Genomic DNA, 17,609 nt, shown 5'->3' on the forward strand with positions numbered 1-17,609 from the left:
TTATCATCGGTTTTCAAGGCGCGAATATATGTCAATGCAGTGTGCAAGTAAACACACCATTATTCCGATTCCACTTGAACGTACCATGACACAGTGGCTCGTGCGGATTGTGATTGGGCTGCTGAGGGTTCAGAAAAACAGATAACGCCATATTGTCAGCTCCCGAAGACAGCACCAGCTTCACTCCCGCAAACATGACAAAATAGTGAGTGTCATCTCATTTTGAAATATTTTAACATTGTCTTCAATAACATGGTTGCTCCTAATATAGTTAGTTGTTTTTTCCGTGGTGTATTAGTCGCTAACGGGATGTAGTTGTCGTCGCTAGCTGCTAGCTTATAAACCCATTAGCGTAACGTTAGGTCAGTTAGCCGATGTTGTGAGTGGAGCTGCTCCGCCGCGCTGTGGTTCCCCTTGTCAAGCGATTTGCCGGTTTCCACTCCCTGTAAGTCTTTATTTTACAGGCTTACTTTACCGACAGTTGACGCTAAGATGGTGCACACTGGGGCAATGGAAGACGCATCCGTGGATGATAGCTTAGCCAAGCAGGGGACGAGTGTCTGCTTGAGAAGTCGACCATGCTCCAGCGAGAGAGACAGTCAGGTACGGGCTGTCAAAGCTGCGCTTCAGTCCAGGTTGGGGCCCTACGAGCCCGTCCTGACCTACCTACAGTCCGTCCTAGTGTGGGAAAGACCCGTTCAGTGTGTGCTTCTCTACATCTTGGTCAACATTGTTTTCTGGTGAGTTGAACTTTGTACATTTTGACGACAAGCTTGTCCTGTCGCCTCTGTTTGCTTCAGTGTTGTAGCAACCGACATGAAGACAATACAGAGATTGTCTGATCGTTGTGGGGAGCCACTGTAACTGTCAGCAGCTAGTTTACATAATGCTAATGTTTCACCTGTCAATTCAAGACCAACTTACGCAGATGGCTGGCTAGTGGGACTATTAATAGACACGCACACCCGTCAGACACGTGTCCACTCTTACGATGCTCCCATCCAAACTGTTTTCTTGATTCGCCACATTACTTACATTGTCACGTACATTGTTGCAGAATGACTGTGCTCGGCTGGAGATCGAAGCCGTATCTGCAGTTCACAGGCCAATGAGTTGTCACCACAGAAACGGAAATTCACTTTCAGGGTTTCTGTTTGTATAAGACCTCCTTAAATCAAACCTACACGGCACATGCTAGTTAATAGCAGTGTATTTGTGTAGTAGATTCTGCTTTACAATGAGGTCGGATGCAAACTTGGGAAGTACAGAACGAGTAGGAGAAAGTTTTTGACTGGGACACGTTTTGGCTAAATTGGGTGACCTTGATATTGCTGTATGGTGAGAATTACTGACCCGGCACACAAAGCAGGAGAGCCGGGCTGGCCAACCTGCAAGCCTTTATTCAATCAGACCACTGGGCATGTCAGGCCTGCTTTTCCCTTTTATGTGCTTCAGTACGCACTCAGTGGTGCCCCAAGAGATGCATTCATAACCTATACCAAGGCATGAAGAATAATCATGACAGCTCTGATTATAGGTCACTGAGGTTTCCTGAATTTTCCTTCTCAAACGACCAAATGGAAATCATAACAGTGGCTACTAATTGCACTGCTACCCCAAATACCAACATACCTCGTTCTGCCAACAAATCCTTTGTTAGGTTAATCTCTAACTGCTGATTGGCAGAATCCTGTTACATTGTTGTTGTCAACAAATTTTACAGTCTTGTGATCTGAAAGTGGAGCAACGTTCAGGGTTTAAAATTTGAGGCTGGGGAAAGTGAAACCAGGTTGTGCCAACTCTGCTCTATAGGTGGAAACCACTTCAAACACTCCTGTGATACGATATCATCCTCTTGATGCACAACCTGTAGCTCTTCCATTCCCATGGGTGGGTGGGAATTTATTCATCAGCACTTCCCTGATTTGTAACCGCTGCATTTTATTTATATGCATCAGTGGCATCAGTAGTCTGTAACTAATAGGTGTAACAAACACCAAATTGTGGGATAACTTCCTCTTTACTTTGCTATGAATGAAGGAAACAGAAGATCATTGCTTACAGTGGTTGTGGTTTGATGAATTATGTTCAGAGTTGTTGAACTGTTGTGTGATTGTTGGTTGCAGACTTTTAAAGTACTGTCTGCTCATGTGTTTGCTCTATTTTAATTCCCCTCCAGGTTCTTCGCCCTGACCTCGCTGCGCCTCCTGTTCCTGTTGGCTTCTGGTCTGGCAGTGCTCGTTTGTGTTGATACCTGGAGAAATAAGATCTGGCCAGTGATTAGAGGTGCTGCAAGTTACTTTTTATGAGGTCTTTTTATATTTGCCTTGCAGACTCGAGCATGTTTTGAACCTTTCCTTCACTTTCCAACCTGGAATGCACTTTTCTCTATTTTCTTAGATTGATTTATTTAAATTCACAGATTATTAGCCCGTTTGCTGTGTTTGCAGCAAATGTACTTTGTCAGAGCAGATATGTATCTTCCTGCAGCTCTACGCTCCAAACATTGCAAGTGATTTGTATAACACCTGGAACAGTTAATCTCTCGTCCTAACCTGTTTTTGAACTGTACGTAGTACCAAGTGTACACAGGTCCCAAGAGATTAAAGGGTGGAGACAAGTTTAAAGAGAAAGTGCAACAACATTTTGATGATTTTTTTAAATATATATTGTACATCCAGCATATGTAACATTAATTTGCGTGACAGTACGTTTTCTTAATGTAATGGATATTTTCTCTCTTCACAGTCAGGAAGCTGGACGAATCAGAACATGAGAGGTTTGTTTCTGTATCCACAAACCAGAAATAATAACTGTACAAGTTAAAGAAGTGGATGACGGTGTTGATCATTTTCTCTGGGTTATTTATTTTCCATTTACAGCTGGGGCTTGGTGCAGCCCGGCATCATCAGCGTGCCTGAACTATGCCACCACATGGCTGAAGCCTGGGTCAGTCTAGTGGTTCTCACATCCAGTGTGCTGCAGTATAAACAACACAACCCGGGCAAGGTGAGGACCAAACACAATACCAAAATATATATTGTATGAGTATTGGGTTTCCAGAAAACCTCTTTCCATGTGCAGTATATCTTAGCATCTTTTCCTGATATGGAAAGATGTTTTGACATGTTTAATTACAAGATTATACAAAGTCAAGGCACAACAATTCCTCCCAAATACGTGTAATTTATCTCAGGGATTTGATTCTCTGCATGTTGTTGCTCTTTGTCAGTTTTGCTTCATGACCTGTGGAGTGTTCTCCTGTTTGGCTGTGGTTGGGCGCTACATTCCTGGATTGGTGCTATCCTACTCGGCTGGTGAGTCCCACTGGTCTAACCAGTCCTAACTACTGATCCCGGCTTCTTAGCAGGGACATGTTGGCAGGGAAACTCATCCTGACTCGTGCTATTAAAGTTGCATAGGTGGTGAAACCAGATCTGTGGTGGCCCCTGTATCAAAGCCCAGCCTGTGAGGTGATTAAAGTTAGGATGAGACACACAAGGAAGGAGTGAAGGGAGCCGGGCAGAAAGCTAAGGAGGTCATGCTGAGACCAGGCTAATCTCCTCACCTCAACAAGTGTAGGCTGGAGAGACGGAGGGGGGGGAGAGAGCTGCCAAGGCCAGCTGACGTCTGAAACAATCCACAGCAGCTTGTGCTGTCTGTATTAACTCCCTGCTGCTCCCGGCTTCACTTTGTTTATATGTCTACTGAAGCTAACGCAGGCTAACACCACTGAATGTAATGTTCCAGCCACTGGTAAAAAATGAAAACAGTCATATATGCAATAAATATTAAAACGTTAAAAGCCAAAACACAGCAACATTAAAATAATCCTTCTCTGGAAATAATACAGTCAGAATGTCTATAAAAAAACAACTTTATTCAGTTAAGTCTGTCACAGTACATTTTTGTGTAAGATCTGTATGAATACTTCACAGAGTTCCAATTTGGTTGCATAAAAAGATTCAAAGTAGTTGAGTATAATGTCGGTTGAATTGTATTATTGGCCAATATTGATCTGCCAAAGATTTATCAGTGTCAGAATATAGGTTTGCTGATATGCACTTGACTTGTATGAAGACTTTTTTTTTGTAGGTATTTGTCTTAGTTTTGGAGTTTGTCTTAAAAGGAAATCCATGACATGAACCTGGTTGGTCAGGAATGTACTGAAGTTTATAACTGAATCTACAGATTTTTCTTCCACATTCTTTACAATGCCCAGTATTCTCTTCCTCTCCTCCAGTGTTGGCCACTCTCCTGGCCCCTCTGGGAGCTTATCACAGGGTGTTCCAGCATGTGTGCGTGAAGCTGGAGCCGGCCCTGCAGTGGCTGGACTTCAGTGTTCGTGGATACATGATGTCGAAGCCTATAGATAATCAGTGTAAGTAGACATAAGATTTTAAGTGTTCCCCTCTCATCTCAAAGACTTTGACTTCATTGAGTTCTGTGTGTTTGCTGTTGTGCTCTGCAGTCCTGCGGAGGCCCATCCATGGTGCCGCCTCGGGTGAAGGCAGTGACAGTGAGGAGGAGTTAGCTGCTTTCTGTCCAACGGTAAGTCTGTCAATATGGTGGTCTTTCTGTTCTATTGAACACAAGCCAGGCCAGGTTTACTATCGTTAATGATCATGGACACCAGATTTGAAATTTGTCTGGTTTTCCTCCAGTGGAAAATTCCTGTGTGACAGTTGACAGTTGTTGTGATGCTACATGCTACACACCAGTCCAAGGTTTACTTTCACTCACAAGAACATTTATGTAGTCGTATCAACACCTGTGCCAAATGGTTAAATCTGTTAGAAATCTAACAGCTGAGGATATAATGCAACTTAAATTAAGACTCTCAATGTGAATGGTGTAAGTTAAATATACACATGAAACCATTCACCATGACTTTATTTCAGCACTGTGTTAGTTGGAGCACATCTGAGCCTTCTTGTTGGGGCTAAAAACTCCACATGACGTGCTTTCTATCATGTGCTCGTTTATTTTTGTCTCTGAGTGTGTAATAAAGCCTGCAGAAGGTATCAGACCAAAATATAACTACAAAGGCAAAACCTTTCTGGTTGACTGAAAGATTTAGATGCAACCCAGAAAATACTTAACCCTTTCAAACTGCTGTCTTTCCTAGTTCGATGATGCCATTGTTGCCAAGGAGCTTGCACTGACTGACTCTGAGCACTCTGACGCTGAAGTGTCTTACACTGATAATGGAACTTTTAACCTATCCCGGGGTCAGACTCCGCTCACAGAGGGCTCTGAGGGTAAGTACGCCAGAGCTGCAGATGTTCTTCTATTTTATTTTCTGCCATCTTGTTCTCTCTCAACGTGTCCTTGTCTGTCAGATTTTGACAGGCACAGTGACGCTGAGGAATCCTTCGCTCAAGACCTCCCAGACTTCCCCTCCATCAACCCCGACGCTACTCTGATGGATGATGATGATGACACAAGCATAGGTCTGCCTAGTCTGGGTACATCCGGACTGGCTAGTCACCGGGCCTCAGTGCTGGATGTAGATTCTCATCTGGACTCAGACCAGGAGGATCTTGATGCAGAACTTTCTCTAGGCGGCCTTCCCGTCTCTGATTTAACAGGAGACTTGGCCGGAGTCATCGCCAGCAACATGATCCAGGCGGCGCTGATGGGGGCGATGCAGCCTCGCCCTCCTGCCTCCCACCGCAGAGAAGGCCCTCCGAGGGCTGGAGCCCACCGAAGCTACCGCAAGCAGTCCAGTTCTGAGCTGGACACAGACTTGGACGCAGAGGACTTTGAAATGCTGGATCAGTCTGAATTGAACCAGATGGATCCCGTCGGAGGAGGAGGGGGGAGCAGACGGGGAGAGAGCCAGGGGTCTACCTTCTTGTCTAGCCTGTTGGGTAAACCACAATAAGGTTAAAGTGTGTGGGAGCATGTGCGTCTGTACACCTGACTTCAAAGTGGAGTGTACATGATGAGTGTGTGTGAGTGTGTGTTTGGTGTGTGAGAGATGATTTTAGGTTCCAGCAGCCCCGCTTCTGATCAGCATCAGTTTATCACTGTGAAGTCTTTTATTTTTTCTATCTTTTCAAACTCTTTTCTCCCGTACTTTCAAACCCTTTTCATCCAGAAAACGTTTACTTTGTAGGCTGAGCAATAGGAAGTGCGACAACAAAAAAAAAAAACACATTCAGACATTAAATGAACCAGCATTATCGAGCCTTGTAATATAACGCACTCATAAATTACAAGGGGACTTTGTTAGTGACCATATATATATATATATACAAACAGCAGTGCCCATAAAACATTTTCTACCTGGAGGTCTCCACATACAGGGCTATTTAACATGGGACCAAATATGACATTCCTGTTGGCTGAGCTGAGCCATTGTTGCATTAAGGAACAACATCACATGTTTGAGTTCCTGTAGTCATTGGAATAATCTTTTTTCCTCACATTTTGTGAAAGAAGCAGCAGTTCATGTTGCTGTTGTTATTACTGCTCTGCTGTCCTGTAAACTAGCATGTGGATATGATCTGTTAGACTTACTTAAACGTTAGAGATTAATAAACACTTTCCAGCAGTTATGGATTTAGACAGCGATCCTTTTTCTAGAAGACACAAAATATTCAGATAAAAGCTTCCCTTGTTTCTCTGTAGGGTTTTCTTTACTCTTTTCCTCTCCCGCTGTCGTATTAAGACATTTTCATGCATTTTCTTGCAGCTTGTTTCTAGTTTTATTTTAATTTTTTAAAGAAAGTCACATTTCAGTCTTAAGATATTTGACCCAGAGGAGCACATGACGATTTTATGCTTGTTGTTCATTGAATTTATGAACCCAGGTTTGCTGTGAGTACGGTCAACATATTTTTAATTTTCCTGCCCTTTAATACAGCTCAGTTCCATATTGTGTCCATGTTTAATACCTTGAATGAGCCCTCTGCTTTGTGTGTTTTTTTTTTCTTTTTCGAAATATTTAAACACCTTTTCTTGTTTCTTTTACCATATTTGTATTTCATGTAGTTGACAGTCATGCAGAACTTTTTAAGAAACAAATCAAAATATTTTCTTCATTTCATGGATCTTTTACTATTTCAATGGGGAAACATGTTTACATGAAGATTGGTATAGAAAGTTCTCCTTATATCCTTTTTTTTTTTAAAAAAGAAAGAAATAGTGTTCGTACGCAAAGGTTTAAGGTGGCTTTTGTGTGCTGGTCAGCCTGATTTCCTTTTGATGGATGAACTATGTCCATATGTCAAAACTTAGAAGTAGAACTGGCACTTAAACTTAATGAGCCACAGCTGAGATTTATTGAAATCATATATCAAAAAAGTGTTTTAAAAAAACAAAAAAACATGCTGGGTTGTTAATAGAAGACAACACACTGCTCTCTTTAACTTTTATTTTGAGAGGAAAATCATAGCTGCAAAAGATTTAGCACAAAAACAAACTGCTGGATCCACGTTCATGAAGATGAAGATGAATAACTGCACTGACAGGAAGTTTGGGGGATTTTGAGGCTATAAAAAAGAGATTAATCTCTGCTGTTCGACCATCGGTTTACCAGAATGTTGCTCATTGCTGTTCCATGAAGTTCCTCAGTATGAGTGATCTGTAGTCAGTTTGATAATGTAATGTGCATATTAGTGTATTTTCTTCTCTGTAACTGGTTTTTGATATGTTTTGATGTGTAAATCATATTGAATAAAATGTTTGCAATTAAGTCTGTCTAAGGCCATTTCATGTGATGGGGAGTAAAAGATGTGGGATTGACCGAGAAGAGACGATTCTAGAAACTGATTTATGACACATTCAACAACACATTTGCAATATATTTGCCCTGAAACTTTGGAACATCTTCTAAAAGAAATTACACAATATGTAAACTAATAATCCAGGTCTCATTCAGATTATCTAATGTGACCACAATCTGCCTTTAAAGGAAATGTATCCTTTTCATGGCAGAGAGGACACCCAAATCCAAAATCCATATGATATTGGTTTGTATTTTATTGCCAAATCCACGTCTACCCTACCCACAATGCAATTTAGCCACTGAGTGGGATCACTGGAGGTAATGTAGCCGATTACATGTTGGCTTTATACTAGTTTTTTACATAATGCAGTAGCACTCCCAAGACCTGTAAATACTCTAATGTGGTAAATAGATGTAACTGTACCCGAGACTAGCCAAAAAGAAAGAGGGCTCACTTTGTTCTTTTTTTCGGGATATCACAAAAACCTAATTAAAACTGACAAGAACCGAGCTAAAGTTATAAACAAAAGCCGATTAGATTGGGGGGGGGGGCAAATAAATACACGCCAGAGGGGTAGTTAACATGAAAAGATAAACTGTTACATGCTACAAATCTGCCACTCTAGGTGAGCAGCGGTGATACTTCTCGTGGTGTGAAGCATCTTGACACAAAACGATCTTTTCAGTGACGCGTATTTTGCGCGAAACTCGATTTCGGAAGCTGAAGTGAAGGTGGAGGAGTTAGAAATGAGTAAAAAAGACAACGGTAAGAGTTCAGCTGAGTGACATGGTGTTTTTTGATTGCAGCGAGCTGGTTCGCATGTCTCACACTCATATCGAGCGAGCGACAACCGCTACATTTACCAATAATAAGTTAGAAAGTTTAGCTAAGAAGCTATTAGCTAGCTAACGTCACATACACAGACTGCATGTTAAGCTAGCTCACCTGAAGGCTCTCAGTCCTTCTTATGAGAGTTTACTCGAACGACGACAACTTTTACAACATGGTATGTTGTTTTAAAGCTTCGTGTTTGAGATGTACAACAATATCTTACTTCTCATTTACTTAACTTTTTTTGTCACCTGCGATGTCGGTACCTTTAGCTCATAGAACAAGCTAGTTTAACATATAGCCTAACTTAAACATTAAAGGCTAGGAGGACGCCAATAAACAAGGTTAAAGAGGCACTATGTAGTTTTAGAGAAGAAATTCAACCCAGAATCTTAATATTTACAATATAAACGAGGAATTATGCTTTTATTTTGTCCATAAATTAATGAACAAGTTGTTCTCAGAGGAAAATAAGGTCCACAGAAAGGTGGCAGATTCCGCCAAATATAAACAAAGTCAAACAGAATGAAATTGTGTTGTCCTTTAAGGTCAGGTTGTTTATTCAGTCATGGAAACAAAGAGTTTGTTTATATAGTTTTGTTGAGGCAGAAAAGAACATCAGTCTCCCCCAAAACCACACTGTGCACTTTTAAAGGTATTTTAAAGAGACCATAACCATCATGCTGTTAGTTCCAACTATGTTTGAGATATAACAAGTATATTGTTACTTTCAATTTAAGTGCTTTTTCAGCAATGTCTCTGTCGGTTCATGTGATCAGACTCTCCTGTTGTTATCCACAGGAGCGTCGCTCATCCTCGCCTATCTGAATGAGAAGAACCGGCCCTACAGTGCTCAGGATGTCTTCTGTAATCTACAAAAGCAGCATGGATTTGGCAAAACTGTGAGATGAACACTTATACTGTACATAATATGCATTGGTGTGTGTGTGTGTGTGTGTGTGTGTGTGTGTGTGTGTGTGTGTGTGTGTAGCCTTCACTTATAGACTGATTACATATTTATCATTCTCTAGGCAGTTGTCAAAGCCATGGAGCTGCTGGCGCTTGAGGGGAAGATAAAGGAGAAAACATACGGCAAGCAGAAGATTTATTTTGCTGATCAGGTTGGTCTGCTCATCTGACATGACATGTTGTGTTGTTGTGTGTAGTAATTTTTATGTCTCCACTGAAACTGACAGCTGCTAATCTCTCCCACAGGCTCAGTTCAAAGACGTGAAGGATGCAGACCTGAAGGCCATGGACTGTCAGATCTCAGAGCTCAGCGCAGAGCTGCAGTCTCTCACCCAGAGCTGCAGACAGCTAGACGCAGGTGGAGTACACCACTGATCTGCATGTTTACGCCGTACCAAGGATGGTGCTGTTTTGCTCAAAGCGCCTCCTGACTGAAGGGACTGTTTTTGTGTTTACTGCATGTCTTTGAAAGGGGATGTTGTGTACATTTGTTTGTAATCTCCACCAACAGAGCTGAAGGAGCTCAGCAGCGCACTGACAACAGAGGAAATGGTGTCAGAGATCCAGGAGCTGAAAGAAGAGTGTTCCGGGTACAGAGCCCGACTGCAGAAGATAAAGTCGGCCAGGAATCACATCACACCAGAAGAGAAAGAGAAGGTTGGTCTGCATTTAGACAACAGACTGTCTTAAAGATCTAGTAAAGATACTCCTGTTGTTGTCCTTTCAATTTGTTGTACATTATAGTGGTATATTGCTCATAATTTTAAATTTTTCAGGTTTACAAAGAGCGGGATGTTTACGTGAAGGAGTGGAAAAAGAGGAAGAGATTGGTAAGAGCTGCAATAATGGATTAAAAGATCAGTTTTAGAAGCAGAAAGGGCCTCCGTTTTCGGGCTTCAGCTTCTCGAATGTGGTGATTTGATGCTTTCTTTATTTTATCAGTGGGAAAAATTAACTATCTTAAGCTTTTGGACTTTTTGTCACTAGAAAGGTGAATACATCCCATTGGTCTCCTGAAGATTGCGAATGCTATTTTTTCATGAAAATAATAATTAATACCCCCCTAAATGTATATTTTGAGTAACAAACCTTCAAACAAGAGCTTAGTTAGTAGTTAGTAAAGATTTGATTTGAAAAAGTCTGTATAGTTGCAGAAGTTCCATGTCGTTCTCTTTCTGTCAGCTTTAGTATTACAAGTAGCAGTTGGAAAGTGAGATAAGGAAGGAGTTGTTGGGTTGCAAAGACATCTTTGTTATCTTAGAGACACAAGCTGTTGACCCAAAGTTCTTCCAACGTCGTTCTGTTGTTTTTTTCTCAGGCTTCCGACATGATCAATGCAATCCTGGAGGGGTATCCGAAGAGCAAGAAGGAGTTCCTGGTGAGTGAAAGAAGCTCATAAAATCAACTTTCCAAAACTTTTTAAGTGTTTTCCTTAAAAACTAGTGAATAATAATACACCTGCTGTTGCCTCCACAGGATGAAGTTGGAGTGGAGACTGATGAGGACTGTAAGGCGGTACTTCCGAGCACTTGATAGAACAAGAAAGAAATTCACCTCGTCTATGTGAGCCTGTGCGGTGTTAAGAATGTGGACACAACAGCACGTCCGTTTATTTAAAGCCTTTATTTATCGCCTTTTTGAACAGATTTTTCTAATTGGAAGTACATTTATACAAAAAACAGCTGTCACTTGTGAGACACTTAACCCTGTGTCACACCAGTAGACAGCGCTGAGGCATACTTGCATTTTCTTCTGGGTTTTTTTTTTCCCTTTTTAAAAACCAATTCTGAGCCTTTGATGAACATGTTAATGGTTTATTCATTATAGCTTTGAGGGATGTACATTCTTTGTTGTTCTTATTACATGTTCAAGTCCATCTTGATGCCATATTCTTTTTGAAAACTGTACATAAAAGGACCACATCGTTGAAAGCATGGATGGTTATTCATGACCTTCAGCTGTTATAGGGGGGGTTGTCCCACTTTTCCCTCTCCTTTTGTTAATCATCCTTTGTACCGTTTCTTCACTCAGTATTGTTGCCAAGTTATTAAATGTTCATGACTGTTTTTCATACAGAATTTCTCCAACAAAAGCACCAAAGTCATCTTGTTCAGCTGTTAACACTAGGAGATTTAGCAGGCTCCTTAGCTGCAGAGATGGAGACCACTGCCCAGGTACATCTGTCTTCTGACGTGTCTTACACACTTTATTTTCAAAATTAAACAGGACACATGTTCAGCAATATTCTCCTTTACATATGTTGACAGCACTCTTTGGATGTTGGTATCGAGGTGGTTGGCTTTAATAAAAGAACCACCAACAGAAAATACGTGAAGCAACAAGACGATATTTCCCTGTGATTGAAGCAACGACAGTAAAGCAACCCTTTGTTATCGAGCAGATTATCCATATGATCGATTTTACTGAAAACAAAACTGTCAAAAGGCATCACGAAAACTTGCTTTATATGATACACTTAAAAATCAAAAGTATAAAAACACTCATTGAGTACAGCGGCTGCAAATTGTGCATGGCCACGTCCATTGTTCCCACCAGGAACCTGAAGCCTCCAGAGGGTACAGTGACAGAACGTTTTCTGTGTTTGCAGGGCACAAAAGGAGGAATCAGCAAGTGCTCTGAGCCAAACTGTTGTTATCTGTACATCTCTCCGTTAAAGCTACTGATACTTTATTTAATAATAAAAAAAAAAAAAAATGTAGAGTAAACTGCAATCATCACACTCAACACTTCGTATTTGACATCACCTTCGGAATAAACACAACATGTATAACTGCAACTGAATAACTGCTTAAACATTTAACACAATGTGGGGTGTAGCTTAATTATTGACAGTATAAACAATCATTCATAAATCAAAAGACCTTTCGGCTGTCTACATTGCACACCTGTCACCTGTGAGATTTCACACTCAAGGTACAAAGGTTTGTTTCAATCAAACCTCAGTGGTAAAATGTTAAATCACCATGGAGCCATTGTAAGGAGAAATGAATTGGATTCAGGAGTGGTATGGCTGACTCACAGTGTTTGCTCACTGAAGCTGAGACGAGTCCTTTGGATCAGCATTAGGCTGACGTGACAGAGGTAAAGCTCGGGGCGAGCGATACAATCAATAAACTCTATCTGTAAGAGGAGTCTTGACTTATCTCAAGGGCAACAGTTAATGCGTACAGTGACCACAACTACACCATCTAGTCCACCAAATGCACTTAACTTTTACATTCATTTGGGAACTCTTGACTTCTGAACTTGTGTTTCCCCTTGGCAGATCAATAATAACATCATCTGCTCGATCTGATACAAATTTCCATTTCTGCCCGCACTGTGGGTTGAGGTAATCCATATGCAGCCAGGGAGTCACTGATGAGCTGAAGAGAGTGTAAATACTGTGGTGTGGCCTGAGGCTGATTGGAGTTTTTACTCCACCCTGAGAGGCCAGAGCGAGCCCAAAGTCTGAGAGTTCAGTCTCGAGGTTTCACTCGATCAATAAAGCTGACCATTGAGCTGCCGGAGCACCCCGACGACAAACTCCCTCAGCGTCTGGGGAAAGAGAGGAAGCACACAAAAGATGATTTCAACATTCATAAAGCCACACTGACTTTAAACTGTGTCTGATCTGCTACTGATTACTGTAACGAGTGAATTTCCTCCGCAGGGATCGATAAAGTCTTGTTCACAATGTGTCCAGAATGTATCTTACCTGTGGCTTGCAGTGCTCTTCAAGCCAGCTGAACACGCAGGCGGAGAGTTCTTGAAAACTGCTCACTGAGACAGAAGTACTGAAGGACTGGAACAGGGAGTCCATGATGTTCTGAAAGACGTTGAACTTAACCTGGTCAGACACCTGATCCCCTCCCTGCTGCGGGTGGTTCTGGTGGGCCTTCACTATGTGCTCATAGTTCCTAAAAGGCAAAACAATCATCGTCCAATTAATTTTTATGTAATTGCTGCAATTTAAAAAAAAGAAATGATTAGCCATTCCTTCTATACATTAGATGATTTGGTTTGCCTAAACAGCAAGTGGAATACGGTTTCAATAAAAATCCCACCACAGCATTTAAAGCTTGTATTTGACTCATTTGTTCCATTTCTGACCTTTACTATATTCTGTTTCAGGGCTGCAATCAATGCATTTCTGACTAAAGAGTTTTTTTTTCTCTGTTTATCCTACATGAGCATCTTTTTTAATCCGCCTCAAATCGGAAGTTCTTAGTGGAAAGGTGGATTAAACTAAAGGAAATGAAGCTTGAGAAAGTTGGTGAACCATTATCTCACGTTTTCATGATCTTCAGCGCCGTCACTTCTTTCCTTAGTACCGACACCTCCTCCTCTTGCTTCTTCTTTTCCTTGTGAAGAAAATGGATGTAGTCAATCGCTGAAAAAAAAAATAAAACAAAGAAAACGCATCAGTCAGGGATTTGTTCACTCAGAGATTTAGGTTTCATGTTTCCATGAGGCGTCGCCCCTCCACAAGCATCTCTGCTGCCACTTCCTCCTTGTAAAGAAACTCCAGGAAGCGTAGAGTTCTCAGCGTTGCGTGACATCCATCTTTTAATTGCCTCAGGTGATCTGATCTTTTCAATTATTATCTTTATTACTTGCGTTGTGCAATGAGACCACATGAGACTGGATCTGTACTTCGAGGCGGAAAGCAGCATGCAGATTATGAACAGTGCTCATCCAATTTAGCACCAAAGGATTCTTTCGGAAAAATGCTTAATTTGTATTCCATATGATTCCTAATACATACTGATTCCTCGGGTGATCTATAAGGGTTCTTTCAAGAAATAAATAAATAAATTAAAAAAGCACACTTACTTTTCTGCAGTACCGTAGCTTTGCTTATCTTTTGCGCTCCCACTGCAAATTCAGACTGCTGCTGGCAGGTTGGTACTATGGACTGGAGATCATCATAACCTTTCTGAAGTAATACAAAATAAAAAAGTCAAGTGAATATTGGGAAAGAAATACAACTTTTCAAATGGTGTGTGCACTGTATATATAGTAAGACATTACCTTGATAGCATCCCTGCGCTTCTGCTCCGCCTGTGTGTGCGCTTGTCTCCGTCGATCTTTATACGAGTCTTTATATGACGCCTCGTGTCTGTAGTCACTATCTTCATCGTCTGTTCAAACAACATATTAACACAGATTGGAACATGCTTCTGACCTCTGACTGTGACAGAAAACACCAGCTGGAAAACTTTAAAATGCACCATTTTGTTATCAAATAGAACTTTTCTTTAAACAAATGAGGATTTCGCTCATTTTGATTAGTCCAAAACAGTAACAAGACTATTTTTCTTGGCTTGACTTTCTCAAAGAGAAATATAACAATAGATATACCTAAAATCTACCACCTTGGTATAAGGAGTGTGTTCTTCTGTCTTCTTTTTTTTCATTGCAAAAACTGTGCCAACCATTTCTTCTCAGCAGGATTCAGAGCAGCTGAATCACGCTTCAATTAAGTTCTATTTATGACTTTAGTGTACTTCAAGCTGGCCTACGCGTGACATTATTTGACAGAGGCAACCAAAAAAAAAACAGCTGACGAGTATGAACATACGCTGTGATAAAGATGAAACACAGTTCTGCATGCACGGCATATTTCTCAATCGTTTAATTATACACTATAAACTCCTCTGACTGGTTTTATCAAGCCCGCAGAAGCAGGAGGAGACAATTCAAGCTGCTCTCAGCTGTGGATTAGGTAGCTCCAGGTAAATACGAGGTGCTGTTGAAGTTAAACTGATCAACTTGGAAGAAGGAAGCATGTAGGTTCACTTCAGGCACACTCAAACTGAGCCGAGGGTGTCGTTAAAAAGCCTTTACTTGTTAAGGGAACTCAGATTTGGGGAGAAAAAGCGCAGAAAGGTTTTCGCCCGGCGCTGAGTCTTCCTCAGAGCATGACCCGAACAGGGAATCAAACTGAGTGAAGTGCTGTGATTCATCAGTGTGCCTGAAGCAAGCCTGTGTTTTTGTTTTTAAAGCTCTCTAAAAGAATTACCATCTCATAATATCCTATTAAGAGTAACTACATATTGTGCGATTTGAGTAGCAAGAAAGGATTTCTCTTTTATCAGAAGCAGTGCGCAAAATGAAAGAAAGCAGGCTCTGTCTCAGTTTAACTATGAGCTTTTGCTTTACAATAAAAGTGATTAGACTAATATATTTTTTTCTACAAACAATTTTAAAACATTTCACACAACTTAGACTCAGTGTTTGGTCAACAAAGCAAACACATCACAGTCTAAATGTAGCACAGCTGCAGCAATGTCAGGTCCCTTCTATCACAAACATAATACCTGTATTCGGTACTGAGGAGGCACTTGTTGAGCCGATGCTGTTGGCCCTGGACACGACTGTACCCTTTCTGGCACCATCAGTGAAAAAACCTGCGGAGTAAAACAGCTGACATTAAAAAAGATCTTTTACTGCAAGAGCAGGAATAGATTGGACATGGTAATCTCAGAGACCATAACCACAAGGTCACCATCATACAGCCTACACATCAAATTCTATGACAATCAACAAAATAGGAACTGACTGGACACTCACTGTGGTCGAAGCCGCTGTCGCTGAAAGCACCGTCCGTCTGCTGAGCCATCACCAGACAACAGAAAATAGAAAAGGGAGAAAATAGAGACTTAAAGGCTGAGGAGAAAATTGTGCTGCCCGAAATACATCAACAATAGAGCAGCAGATAGGCTGCATTGTGAGACTGTCTAAACCCCCTCTGAGCATTGTCCTGATTTTTTCCAATTTAAGTATGCAGGAGGATAAACAGCTGCACCAAATTACCTCTCCACTCACAGATCTAGGGCACCACAACACAATGGTTTATTTAATTGTTGACCCCAAAAGTGAGTCCAGTTTTTTTTTTTCCTCCAATGATTCCAGGGGGCAGAATACTTGCAAGGGTGTTCAATTTCATCTCCGAGTCTTTTGCCAGATGTTTTTCTCTTCTTCCCAAATGTTTCCATATTTTTACCTACAGCAGAATCAATTTCAAGGAGGGTATCAAAGTTTGTCCTCTACAGAAAGGTTTATATTTCAAAGGCTTAGATTGACTATTTTTTCCCAGGAGTCCATGTCATGAAGAAGATTGTTACAGTCTTATTCATATTGACTGATAGATTATAGATAATGTCATGCCCCCCGCCCTGAGGAAAGCTTTGGCCAACACCACTGACAAGGGAAAGTGGATAAAGTAATTTTCTGATGACAAAAAGACAGTTTTATGATGCTAATTATGTGCTGGGCACTACATTTACAAGCCTCCTAATGGTAAATTTACTGCACCACTCTGTCAGCTTCTTCAATAAACCTGCACTCAGCTTTCACAAGGATTTTTAAGGGACGTATCAAGAACTGCAAAAAAAGTGAAAAGTTACTAACAGATTCATTTTAGGCATAACCGAAGTGTACGCGAGGAACATGAGCTGCTCTGAAAGGACGTTTTGTTTACTTAACTAGCTAACAGTTAGCTTCATGAGGTTAGCAAACGTCATCTAGCTCACGTTAGCTGCGCAGCTAACAAAGCCTTGCCTCCTCGTAACGCTTGCAAAACTTCAACTTTTGGACAGAACAACGTTTGACACCTACCACTGCGGACACGTGGCAAGCGTGACAGTCTGTTCAAAGAAAAGTTGAGGTTTAACTATGATCAGTAAGCGTTACTTACTTTCCAGTGGTCCTCTGGCGACGTAGTCGGGTCCGTCATTTTGGAATGCAAAGTAACTACTATCGCTGATGCGTTCGCGTGCTCCACGTAAAGTCTCCTTCTTCTCCAACAATAGGGGAAAAACCGAACCCTGTCTGTCAAATACACTAATAAAAATCAATCTTCTTGGCGATAAAAGCTTCAATAATGAGTGTCACTTTTAATTTGTAACTGGTGTCCATGGGCTAGCTTCATAAACAGCTCCCTCAAACGAGCTAACGTTACTATAAAAGCACATAAGCATCAATTGATGATGAATGTTAGTATGAATTACTATGAATCTAATCTAAGCTTTTTAATTGGTAGCTCAAAGATGCCAAATGCATTCATTT

At 41.1% G+C, this 17,609-nt stretch overlaps 3 protein-coding genes across 4 annotated transcripts; 2 read left to right on the forward strand and 1 right to left on the reverse strand.

Moving 5' to 3' along the window:
• Positions 1-79: 79 nt before the first annotated feature.
• Positions 80-7,702, forward strand: retreg3 (reticulophagy regulator family member 3). Its single transcript, XM_030406702.1, has 10 exons — positions 80-205; positions 465-740; positions 2,180-2,286; positions 2,749-2,779; positions 2,883-3,009; positions 3,233-3,317; positions 4,244-4,381; positions 4,472-4,551; positions 5,129-5,261; positions 5,343-7,702. The coding sequence occupies exons 2-10, from the start codon at positions 493-495 to the stop codon at positions 5,885-5,887; spliced, it is 1,494 nt and encodes a 497-aa protein (XP_030262562.1). The 5' UTR covers positions 80-205; positions 465-492; the 3' UTR covers positions 5,888-7,702.
• Positions 7,703-8,350: 648 nt separating this feature from the next.
• On the forward strand, positions 8,351-11,780 carry psmc3ip (PSMC3 interacting protein). The gene is made up of 8 exons (XM_030408688.1): positions 8,351-8,501; positions 9,369-9,469; positions 9,599-9,688; positions 9,783-9,894; positions 10,048-10,193; positions 10,313-10,366; positions 10,855-10,914; positions 11,013-11,780. Exons 1-8 carry the CDS (start codon positions 8,483-8,485, stop codon positions 11,067-11,069), a joined length of 639 nt encoding a protein of 212 aa, XP_030264548.1. The 5' UTR covers positions 8,351-8,482; the 3' UTR covers positions 11,070-11,780.
• mlx (MAX dimerization protein MLX) lies at positions 11,718-17,352 on the reverse strand. Of its 2 annotated transcripts, none has more exons than XM_030408687.1 (8): positions 17,239-17,352; positions 16,113-16,149; positions 15,860-15,949; positions 14,571-14,680; positions 14,373-14,475; positions 13,830-13,929; positions 13,255-13,456; positions 11,718-13,094 (listed from the first exon to the last, which is right to left on the reverse strand). In XM_030408687.1, exons 1-8 carry the CDS (start codon positions 17,275-17,277, stop codon positions 13,038-13,040), a joined length of 738 nt encoding a protein of 245 aa, XP_030264547.1. In that variant the 5' UTR covers positions 17,278-17,352; the 3' UTR covers positions 11,718-13,037. The 2 variants fall into 2 exon arrangements, with proteins under 2 accessions (XP_030264547.1, XP_030264546.1); XM_030408686.1 differs by having other exon boundaries at positions 16,113-16,152; positions 17,239-17,335.
• Between the last annotated feature and the right edge of the window lie 257 nt (positions 17,353-17,609).

The sequence above is a fragment of the Sparus aurata genome, chromosome 23 (genome assembly GCF_900880675.1).
Source record: "Sparus aurata chromosome 23, fSpaAur1.1, whole genome shotgun sequence".
NCBI classification, from domain to species: Eukaryota; Metazoa; Chordata; class Actinopteri; order Spariformes; family Sparidae; genus Sparus; species Sparus aurata.

What these genes read in the sequence shown, in the direction of transcription:
- mlx (XM_030408686.1), bottom strand. Translation starts at nt 17,277, where the DNA reads ATGACGGACCCGACTACGTCGCCAGAGGACCACTGGAAA. An exon ending in AGCTACGGTACTGCAGAAAA is followed by an intron (nt 13,930 to 14,372) that starts GTAAGTGTGCTT and finishes TTTTTTTTTCAG; the next exon opens with CGATTGACTACATCCATTTT. An exon ending in AAGAGCACTGCAAGCCACAG is followed by an intron (nt 13,095 to 13,254) that starts GTAAGATACATT and finishes CTCTTTCCCCAG; the next exon opens with ACGCTGAGGGAGTTTGTCGT.
- retreg3 (XM_030406702.1), top strand. Translation starts at nt 493, where the DNA reads ATGGTGCACACTGGGGCAATGGAAGACGCATCCGTGGATGATAGCTTA. An exon ending in GACGAATCAGAACATGAGAG is followed by an intron (nt 2,780 to 2,882) that starts GTTTGTTTCTGT and finishes TTCCATTTACAG; the next exon opens with CTGGGGCTTGGTGCAGCCCG. An exon ending in TAGCTGCTTTCTGTCCAACG is followed by an intron (nt 4,552 to 5,128) that starts GTAAGTCTGTCA and finishes TGTCTTTCCTAG; the next exon opens with TTCGATGATGCCATTGTTGC.
- psmc3ip (XM_030408688.1), top strand. An exon ending in AGATTTATTTTGCTGATCAG is followed by an intron (nt 9,689 to 9,782) that starts GTTGGTCTGCTC and finishes TCTCTCCCACAG; the next exon opens with GCTCAGTTCAAAGACGTGAA. An exon ending in AGAGCAAGAAGGAGTTCCTG is followed by an intron (nt 10,915 to 11,012) that starts GTGAGTGAAAGA and finishes TTGCCTCCACAG; the next exon opens with GATGAAGTTGGAGTGGAGAC.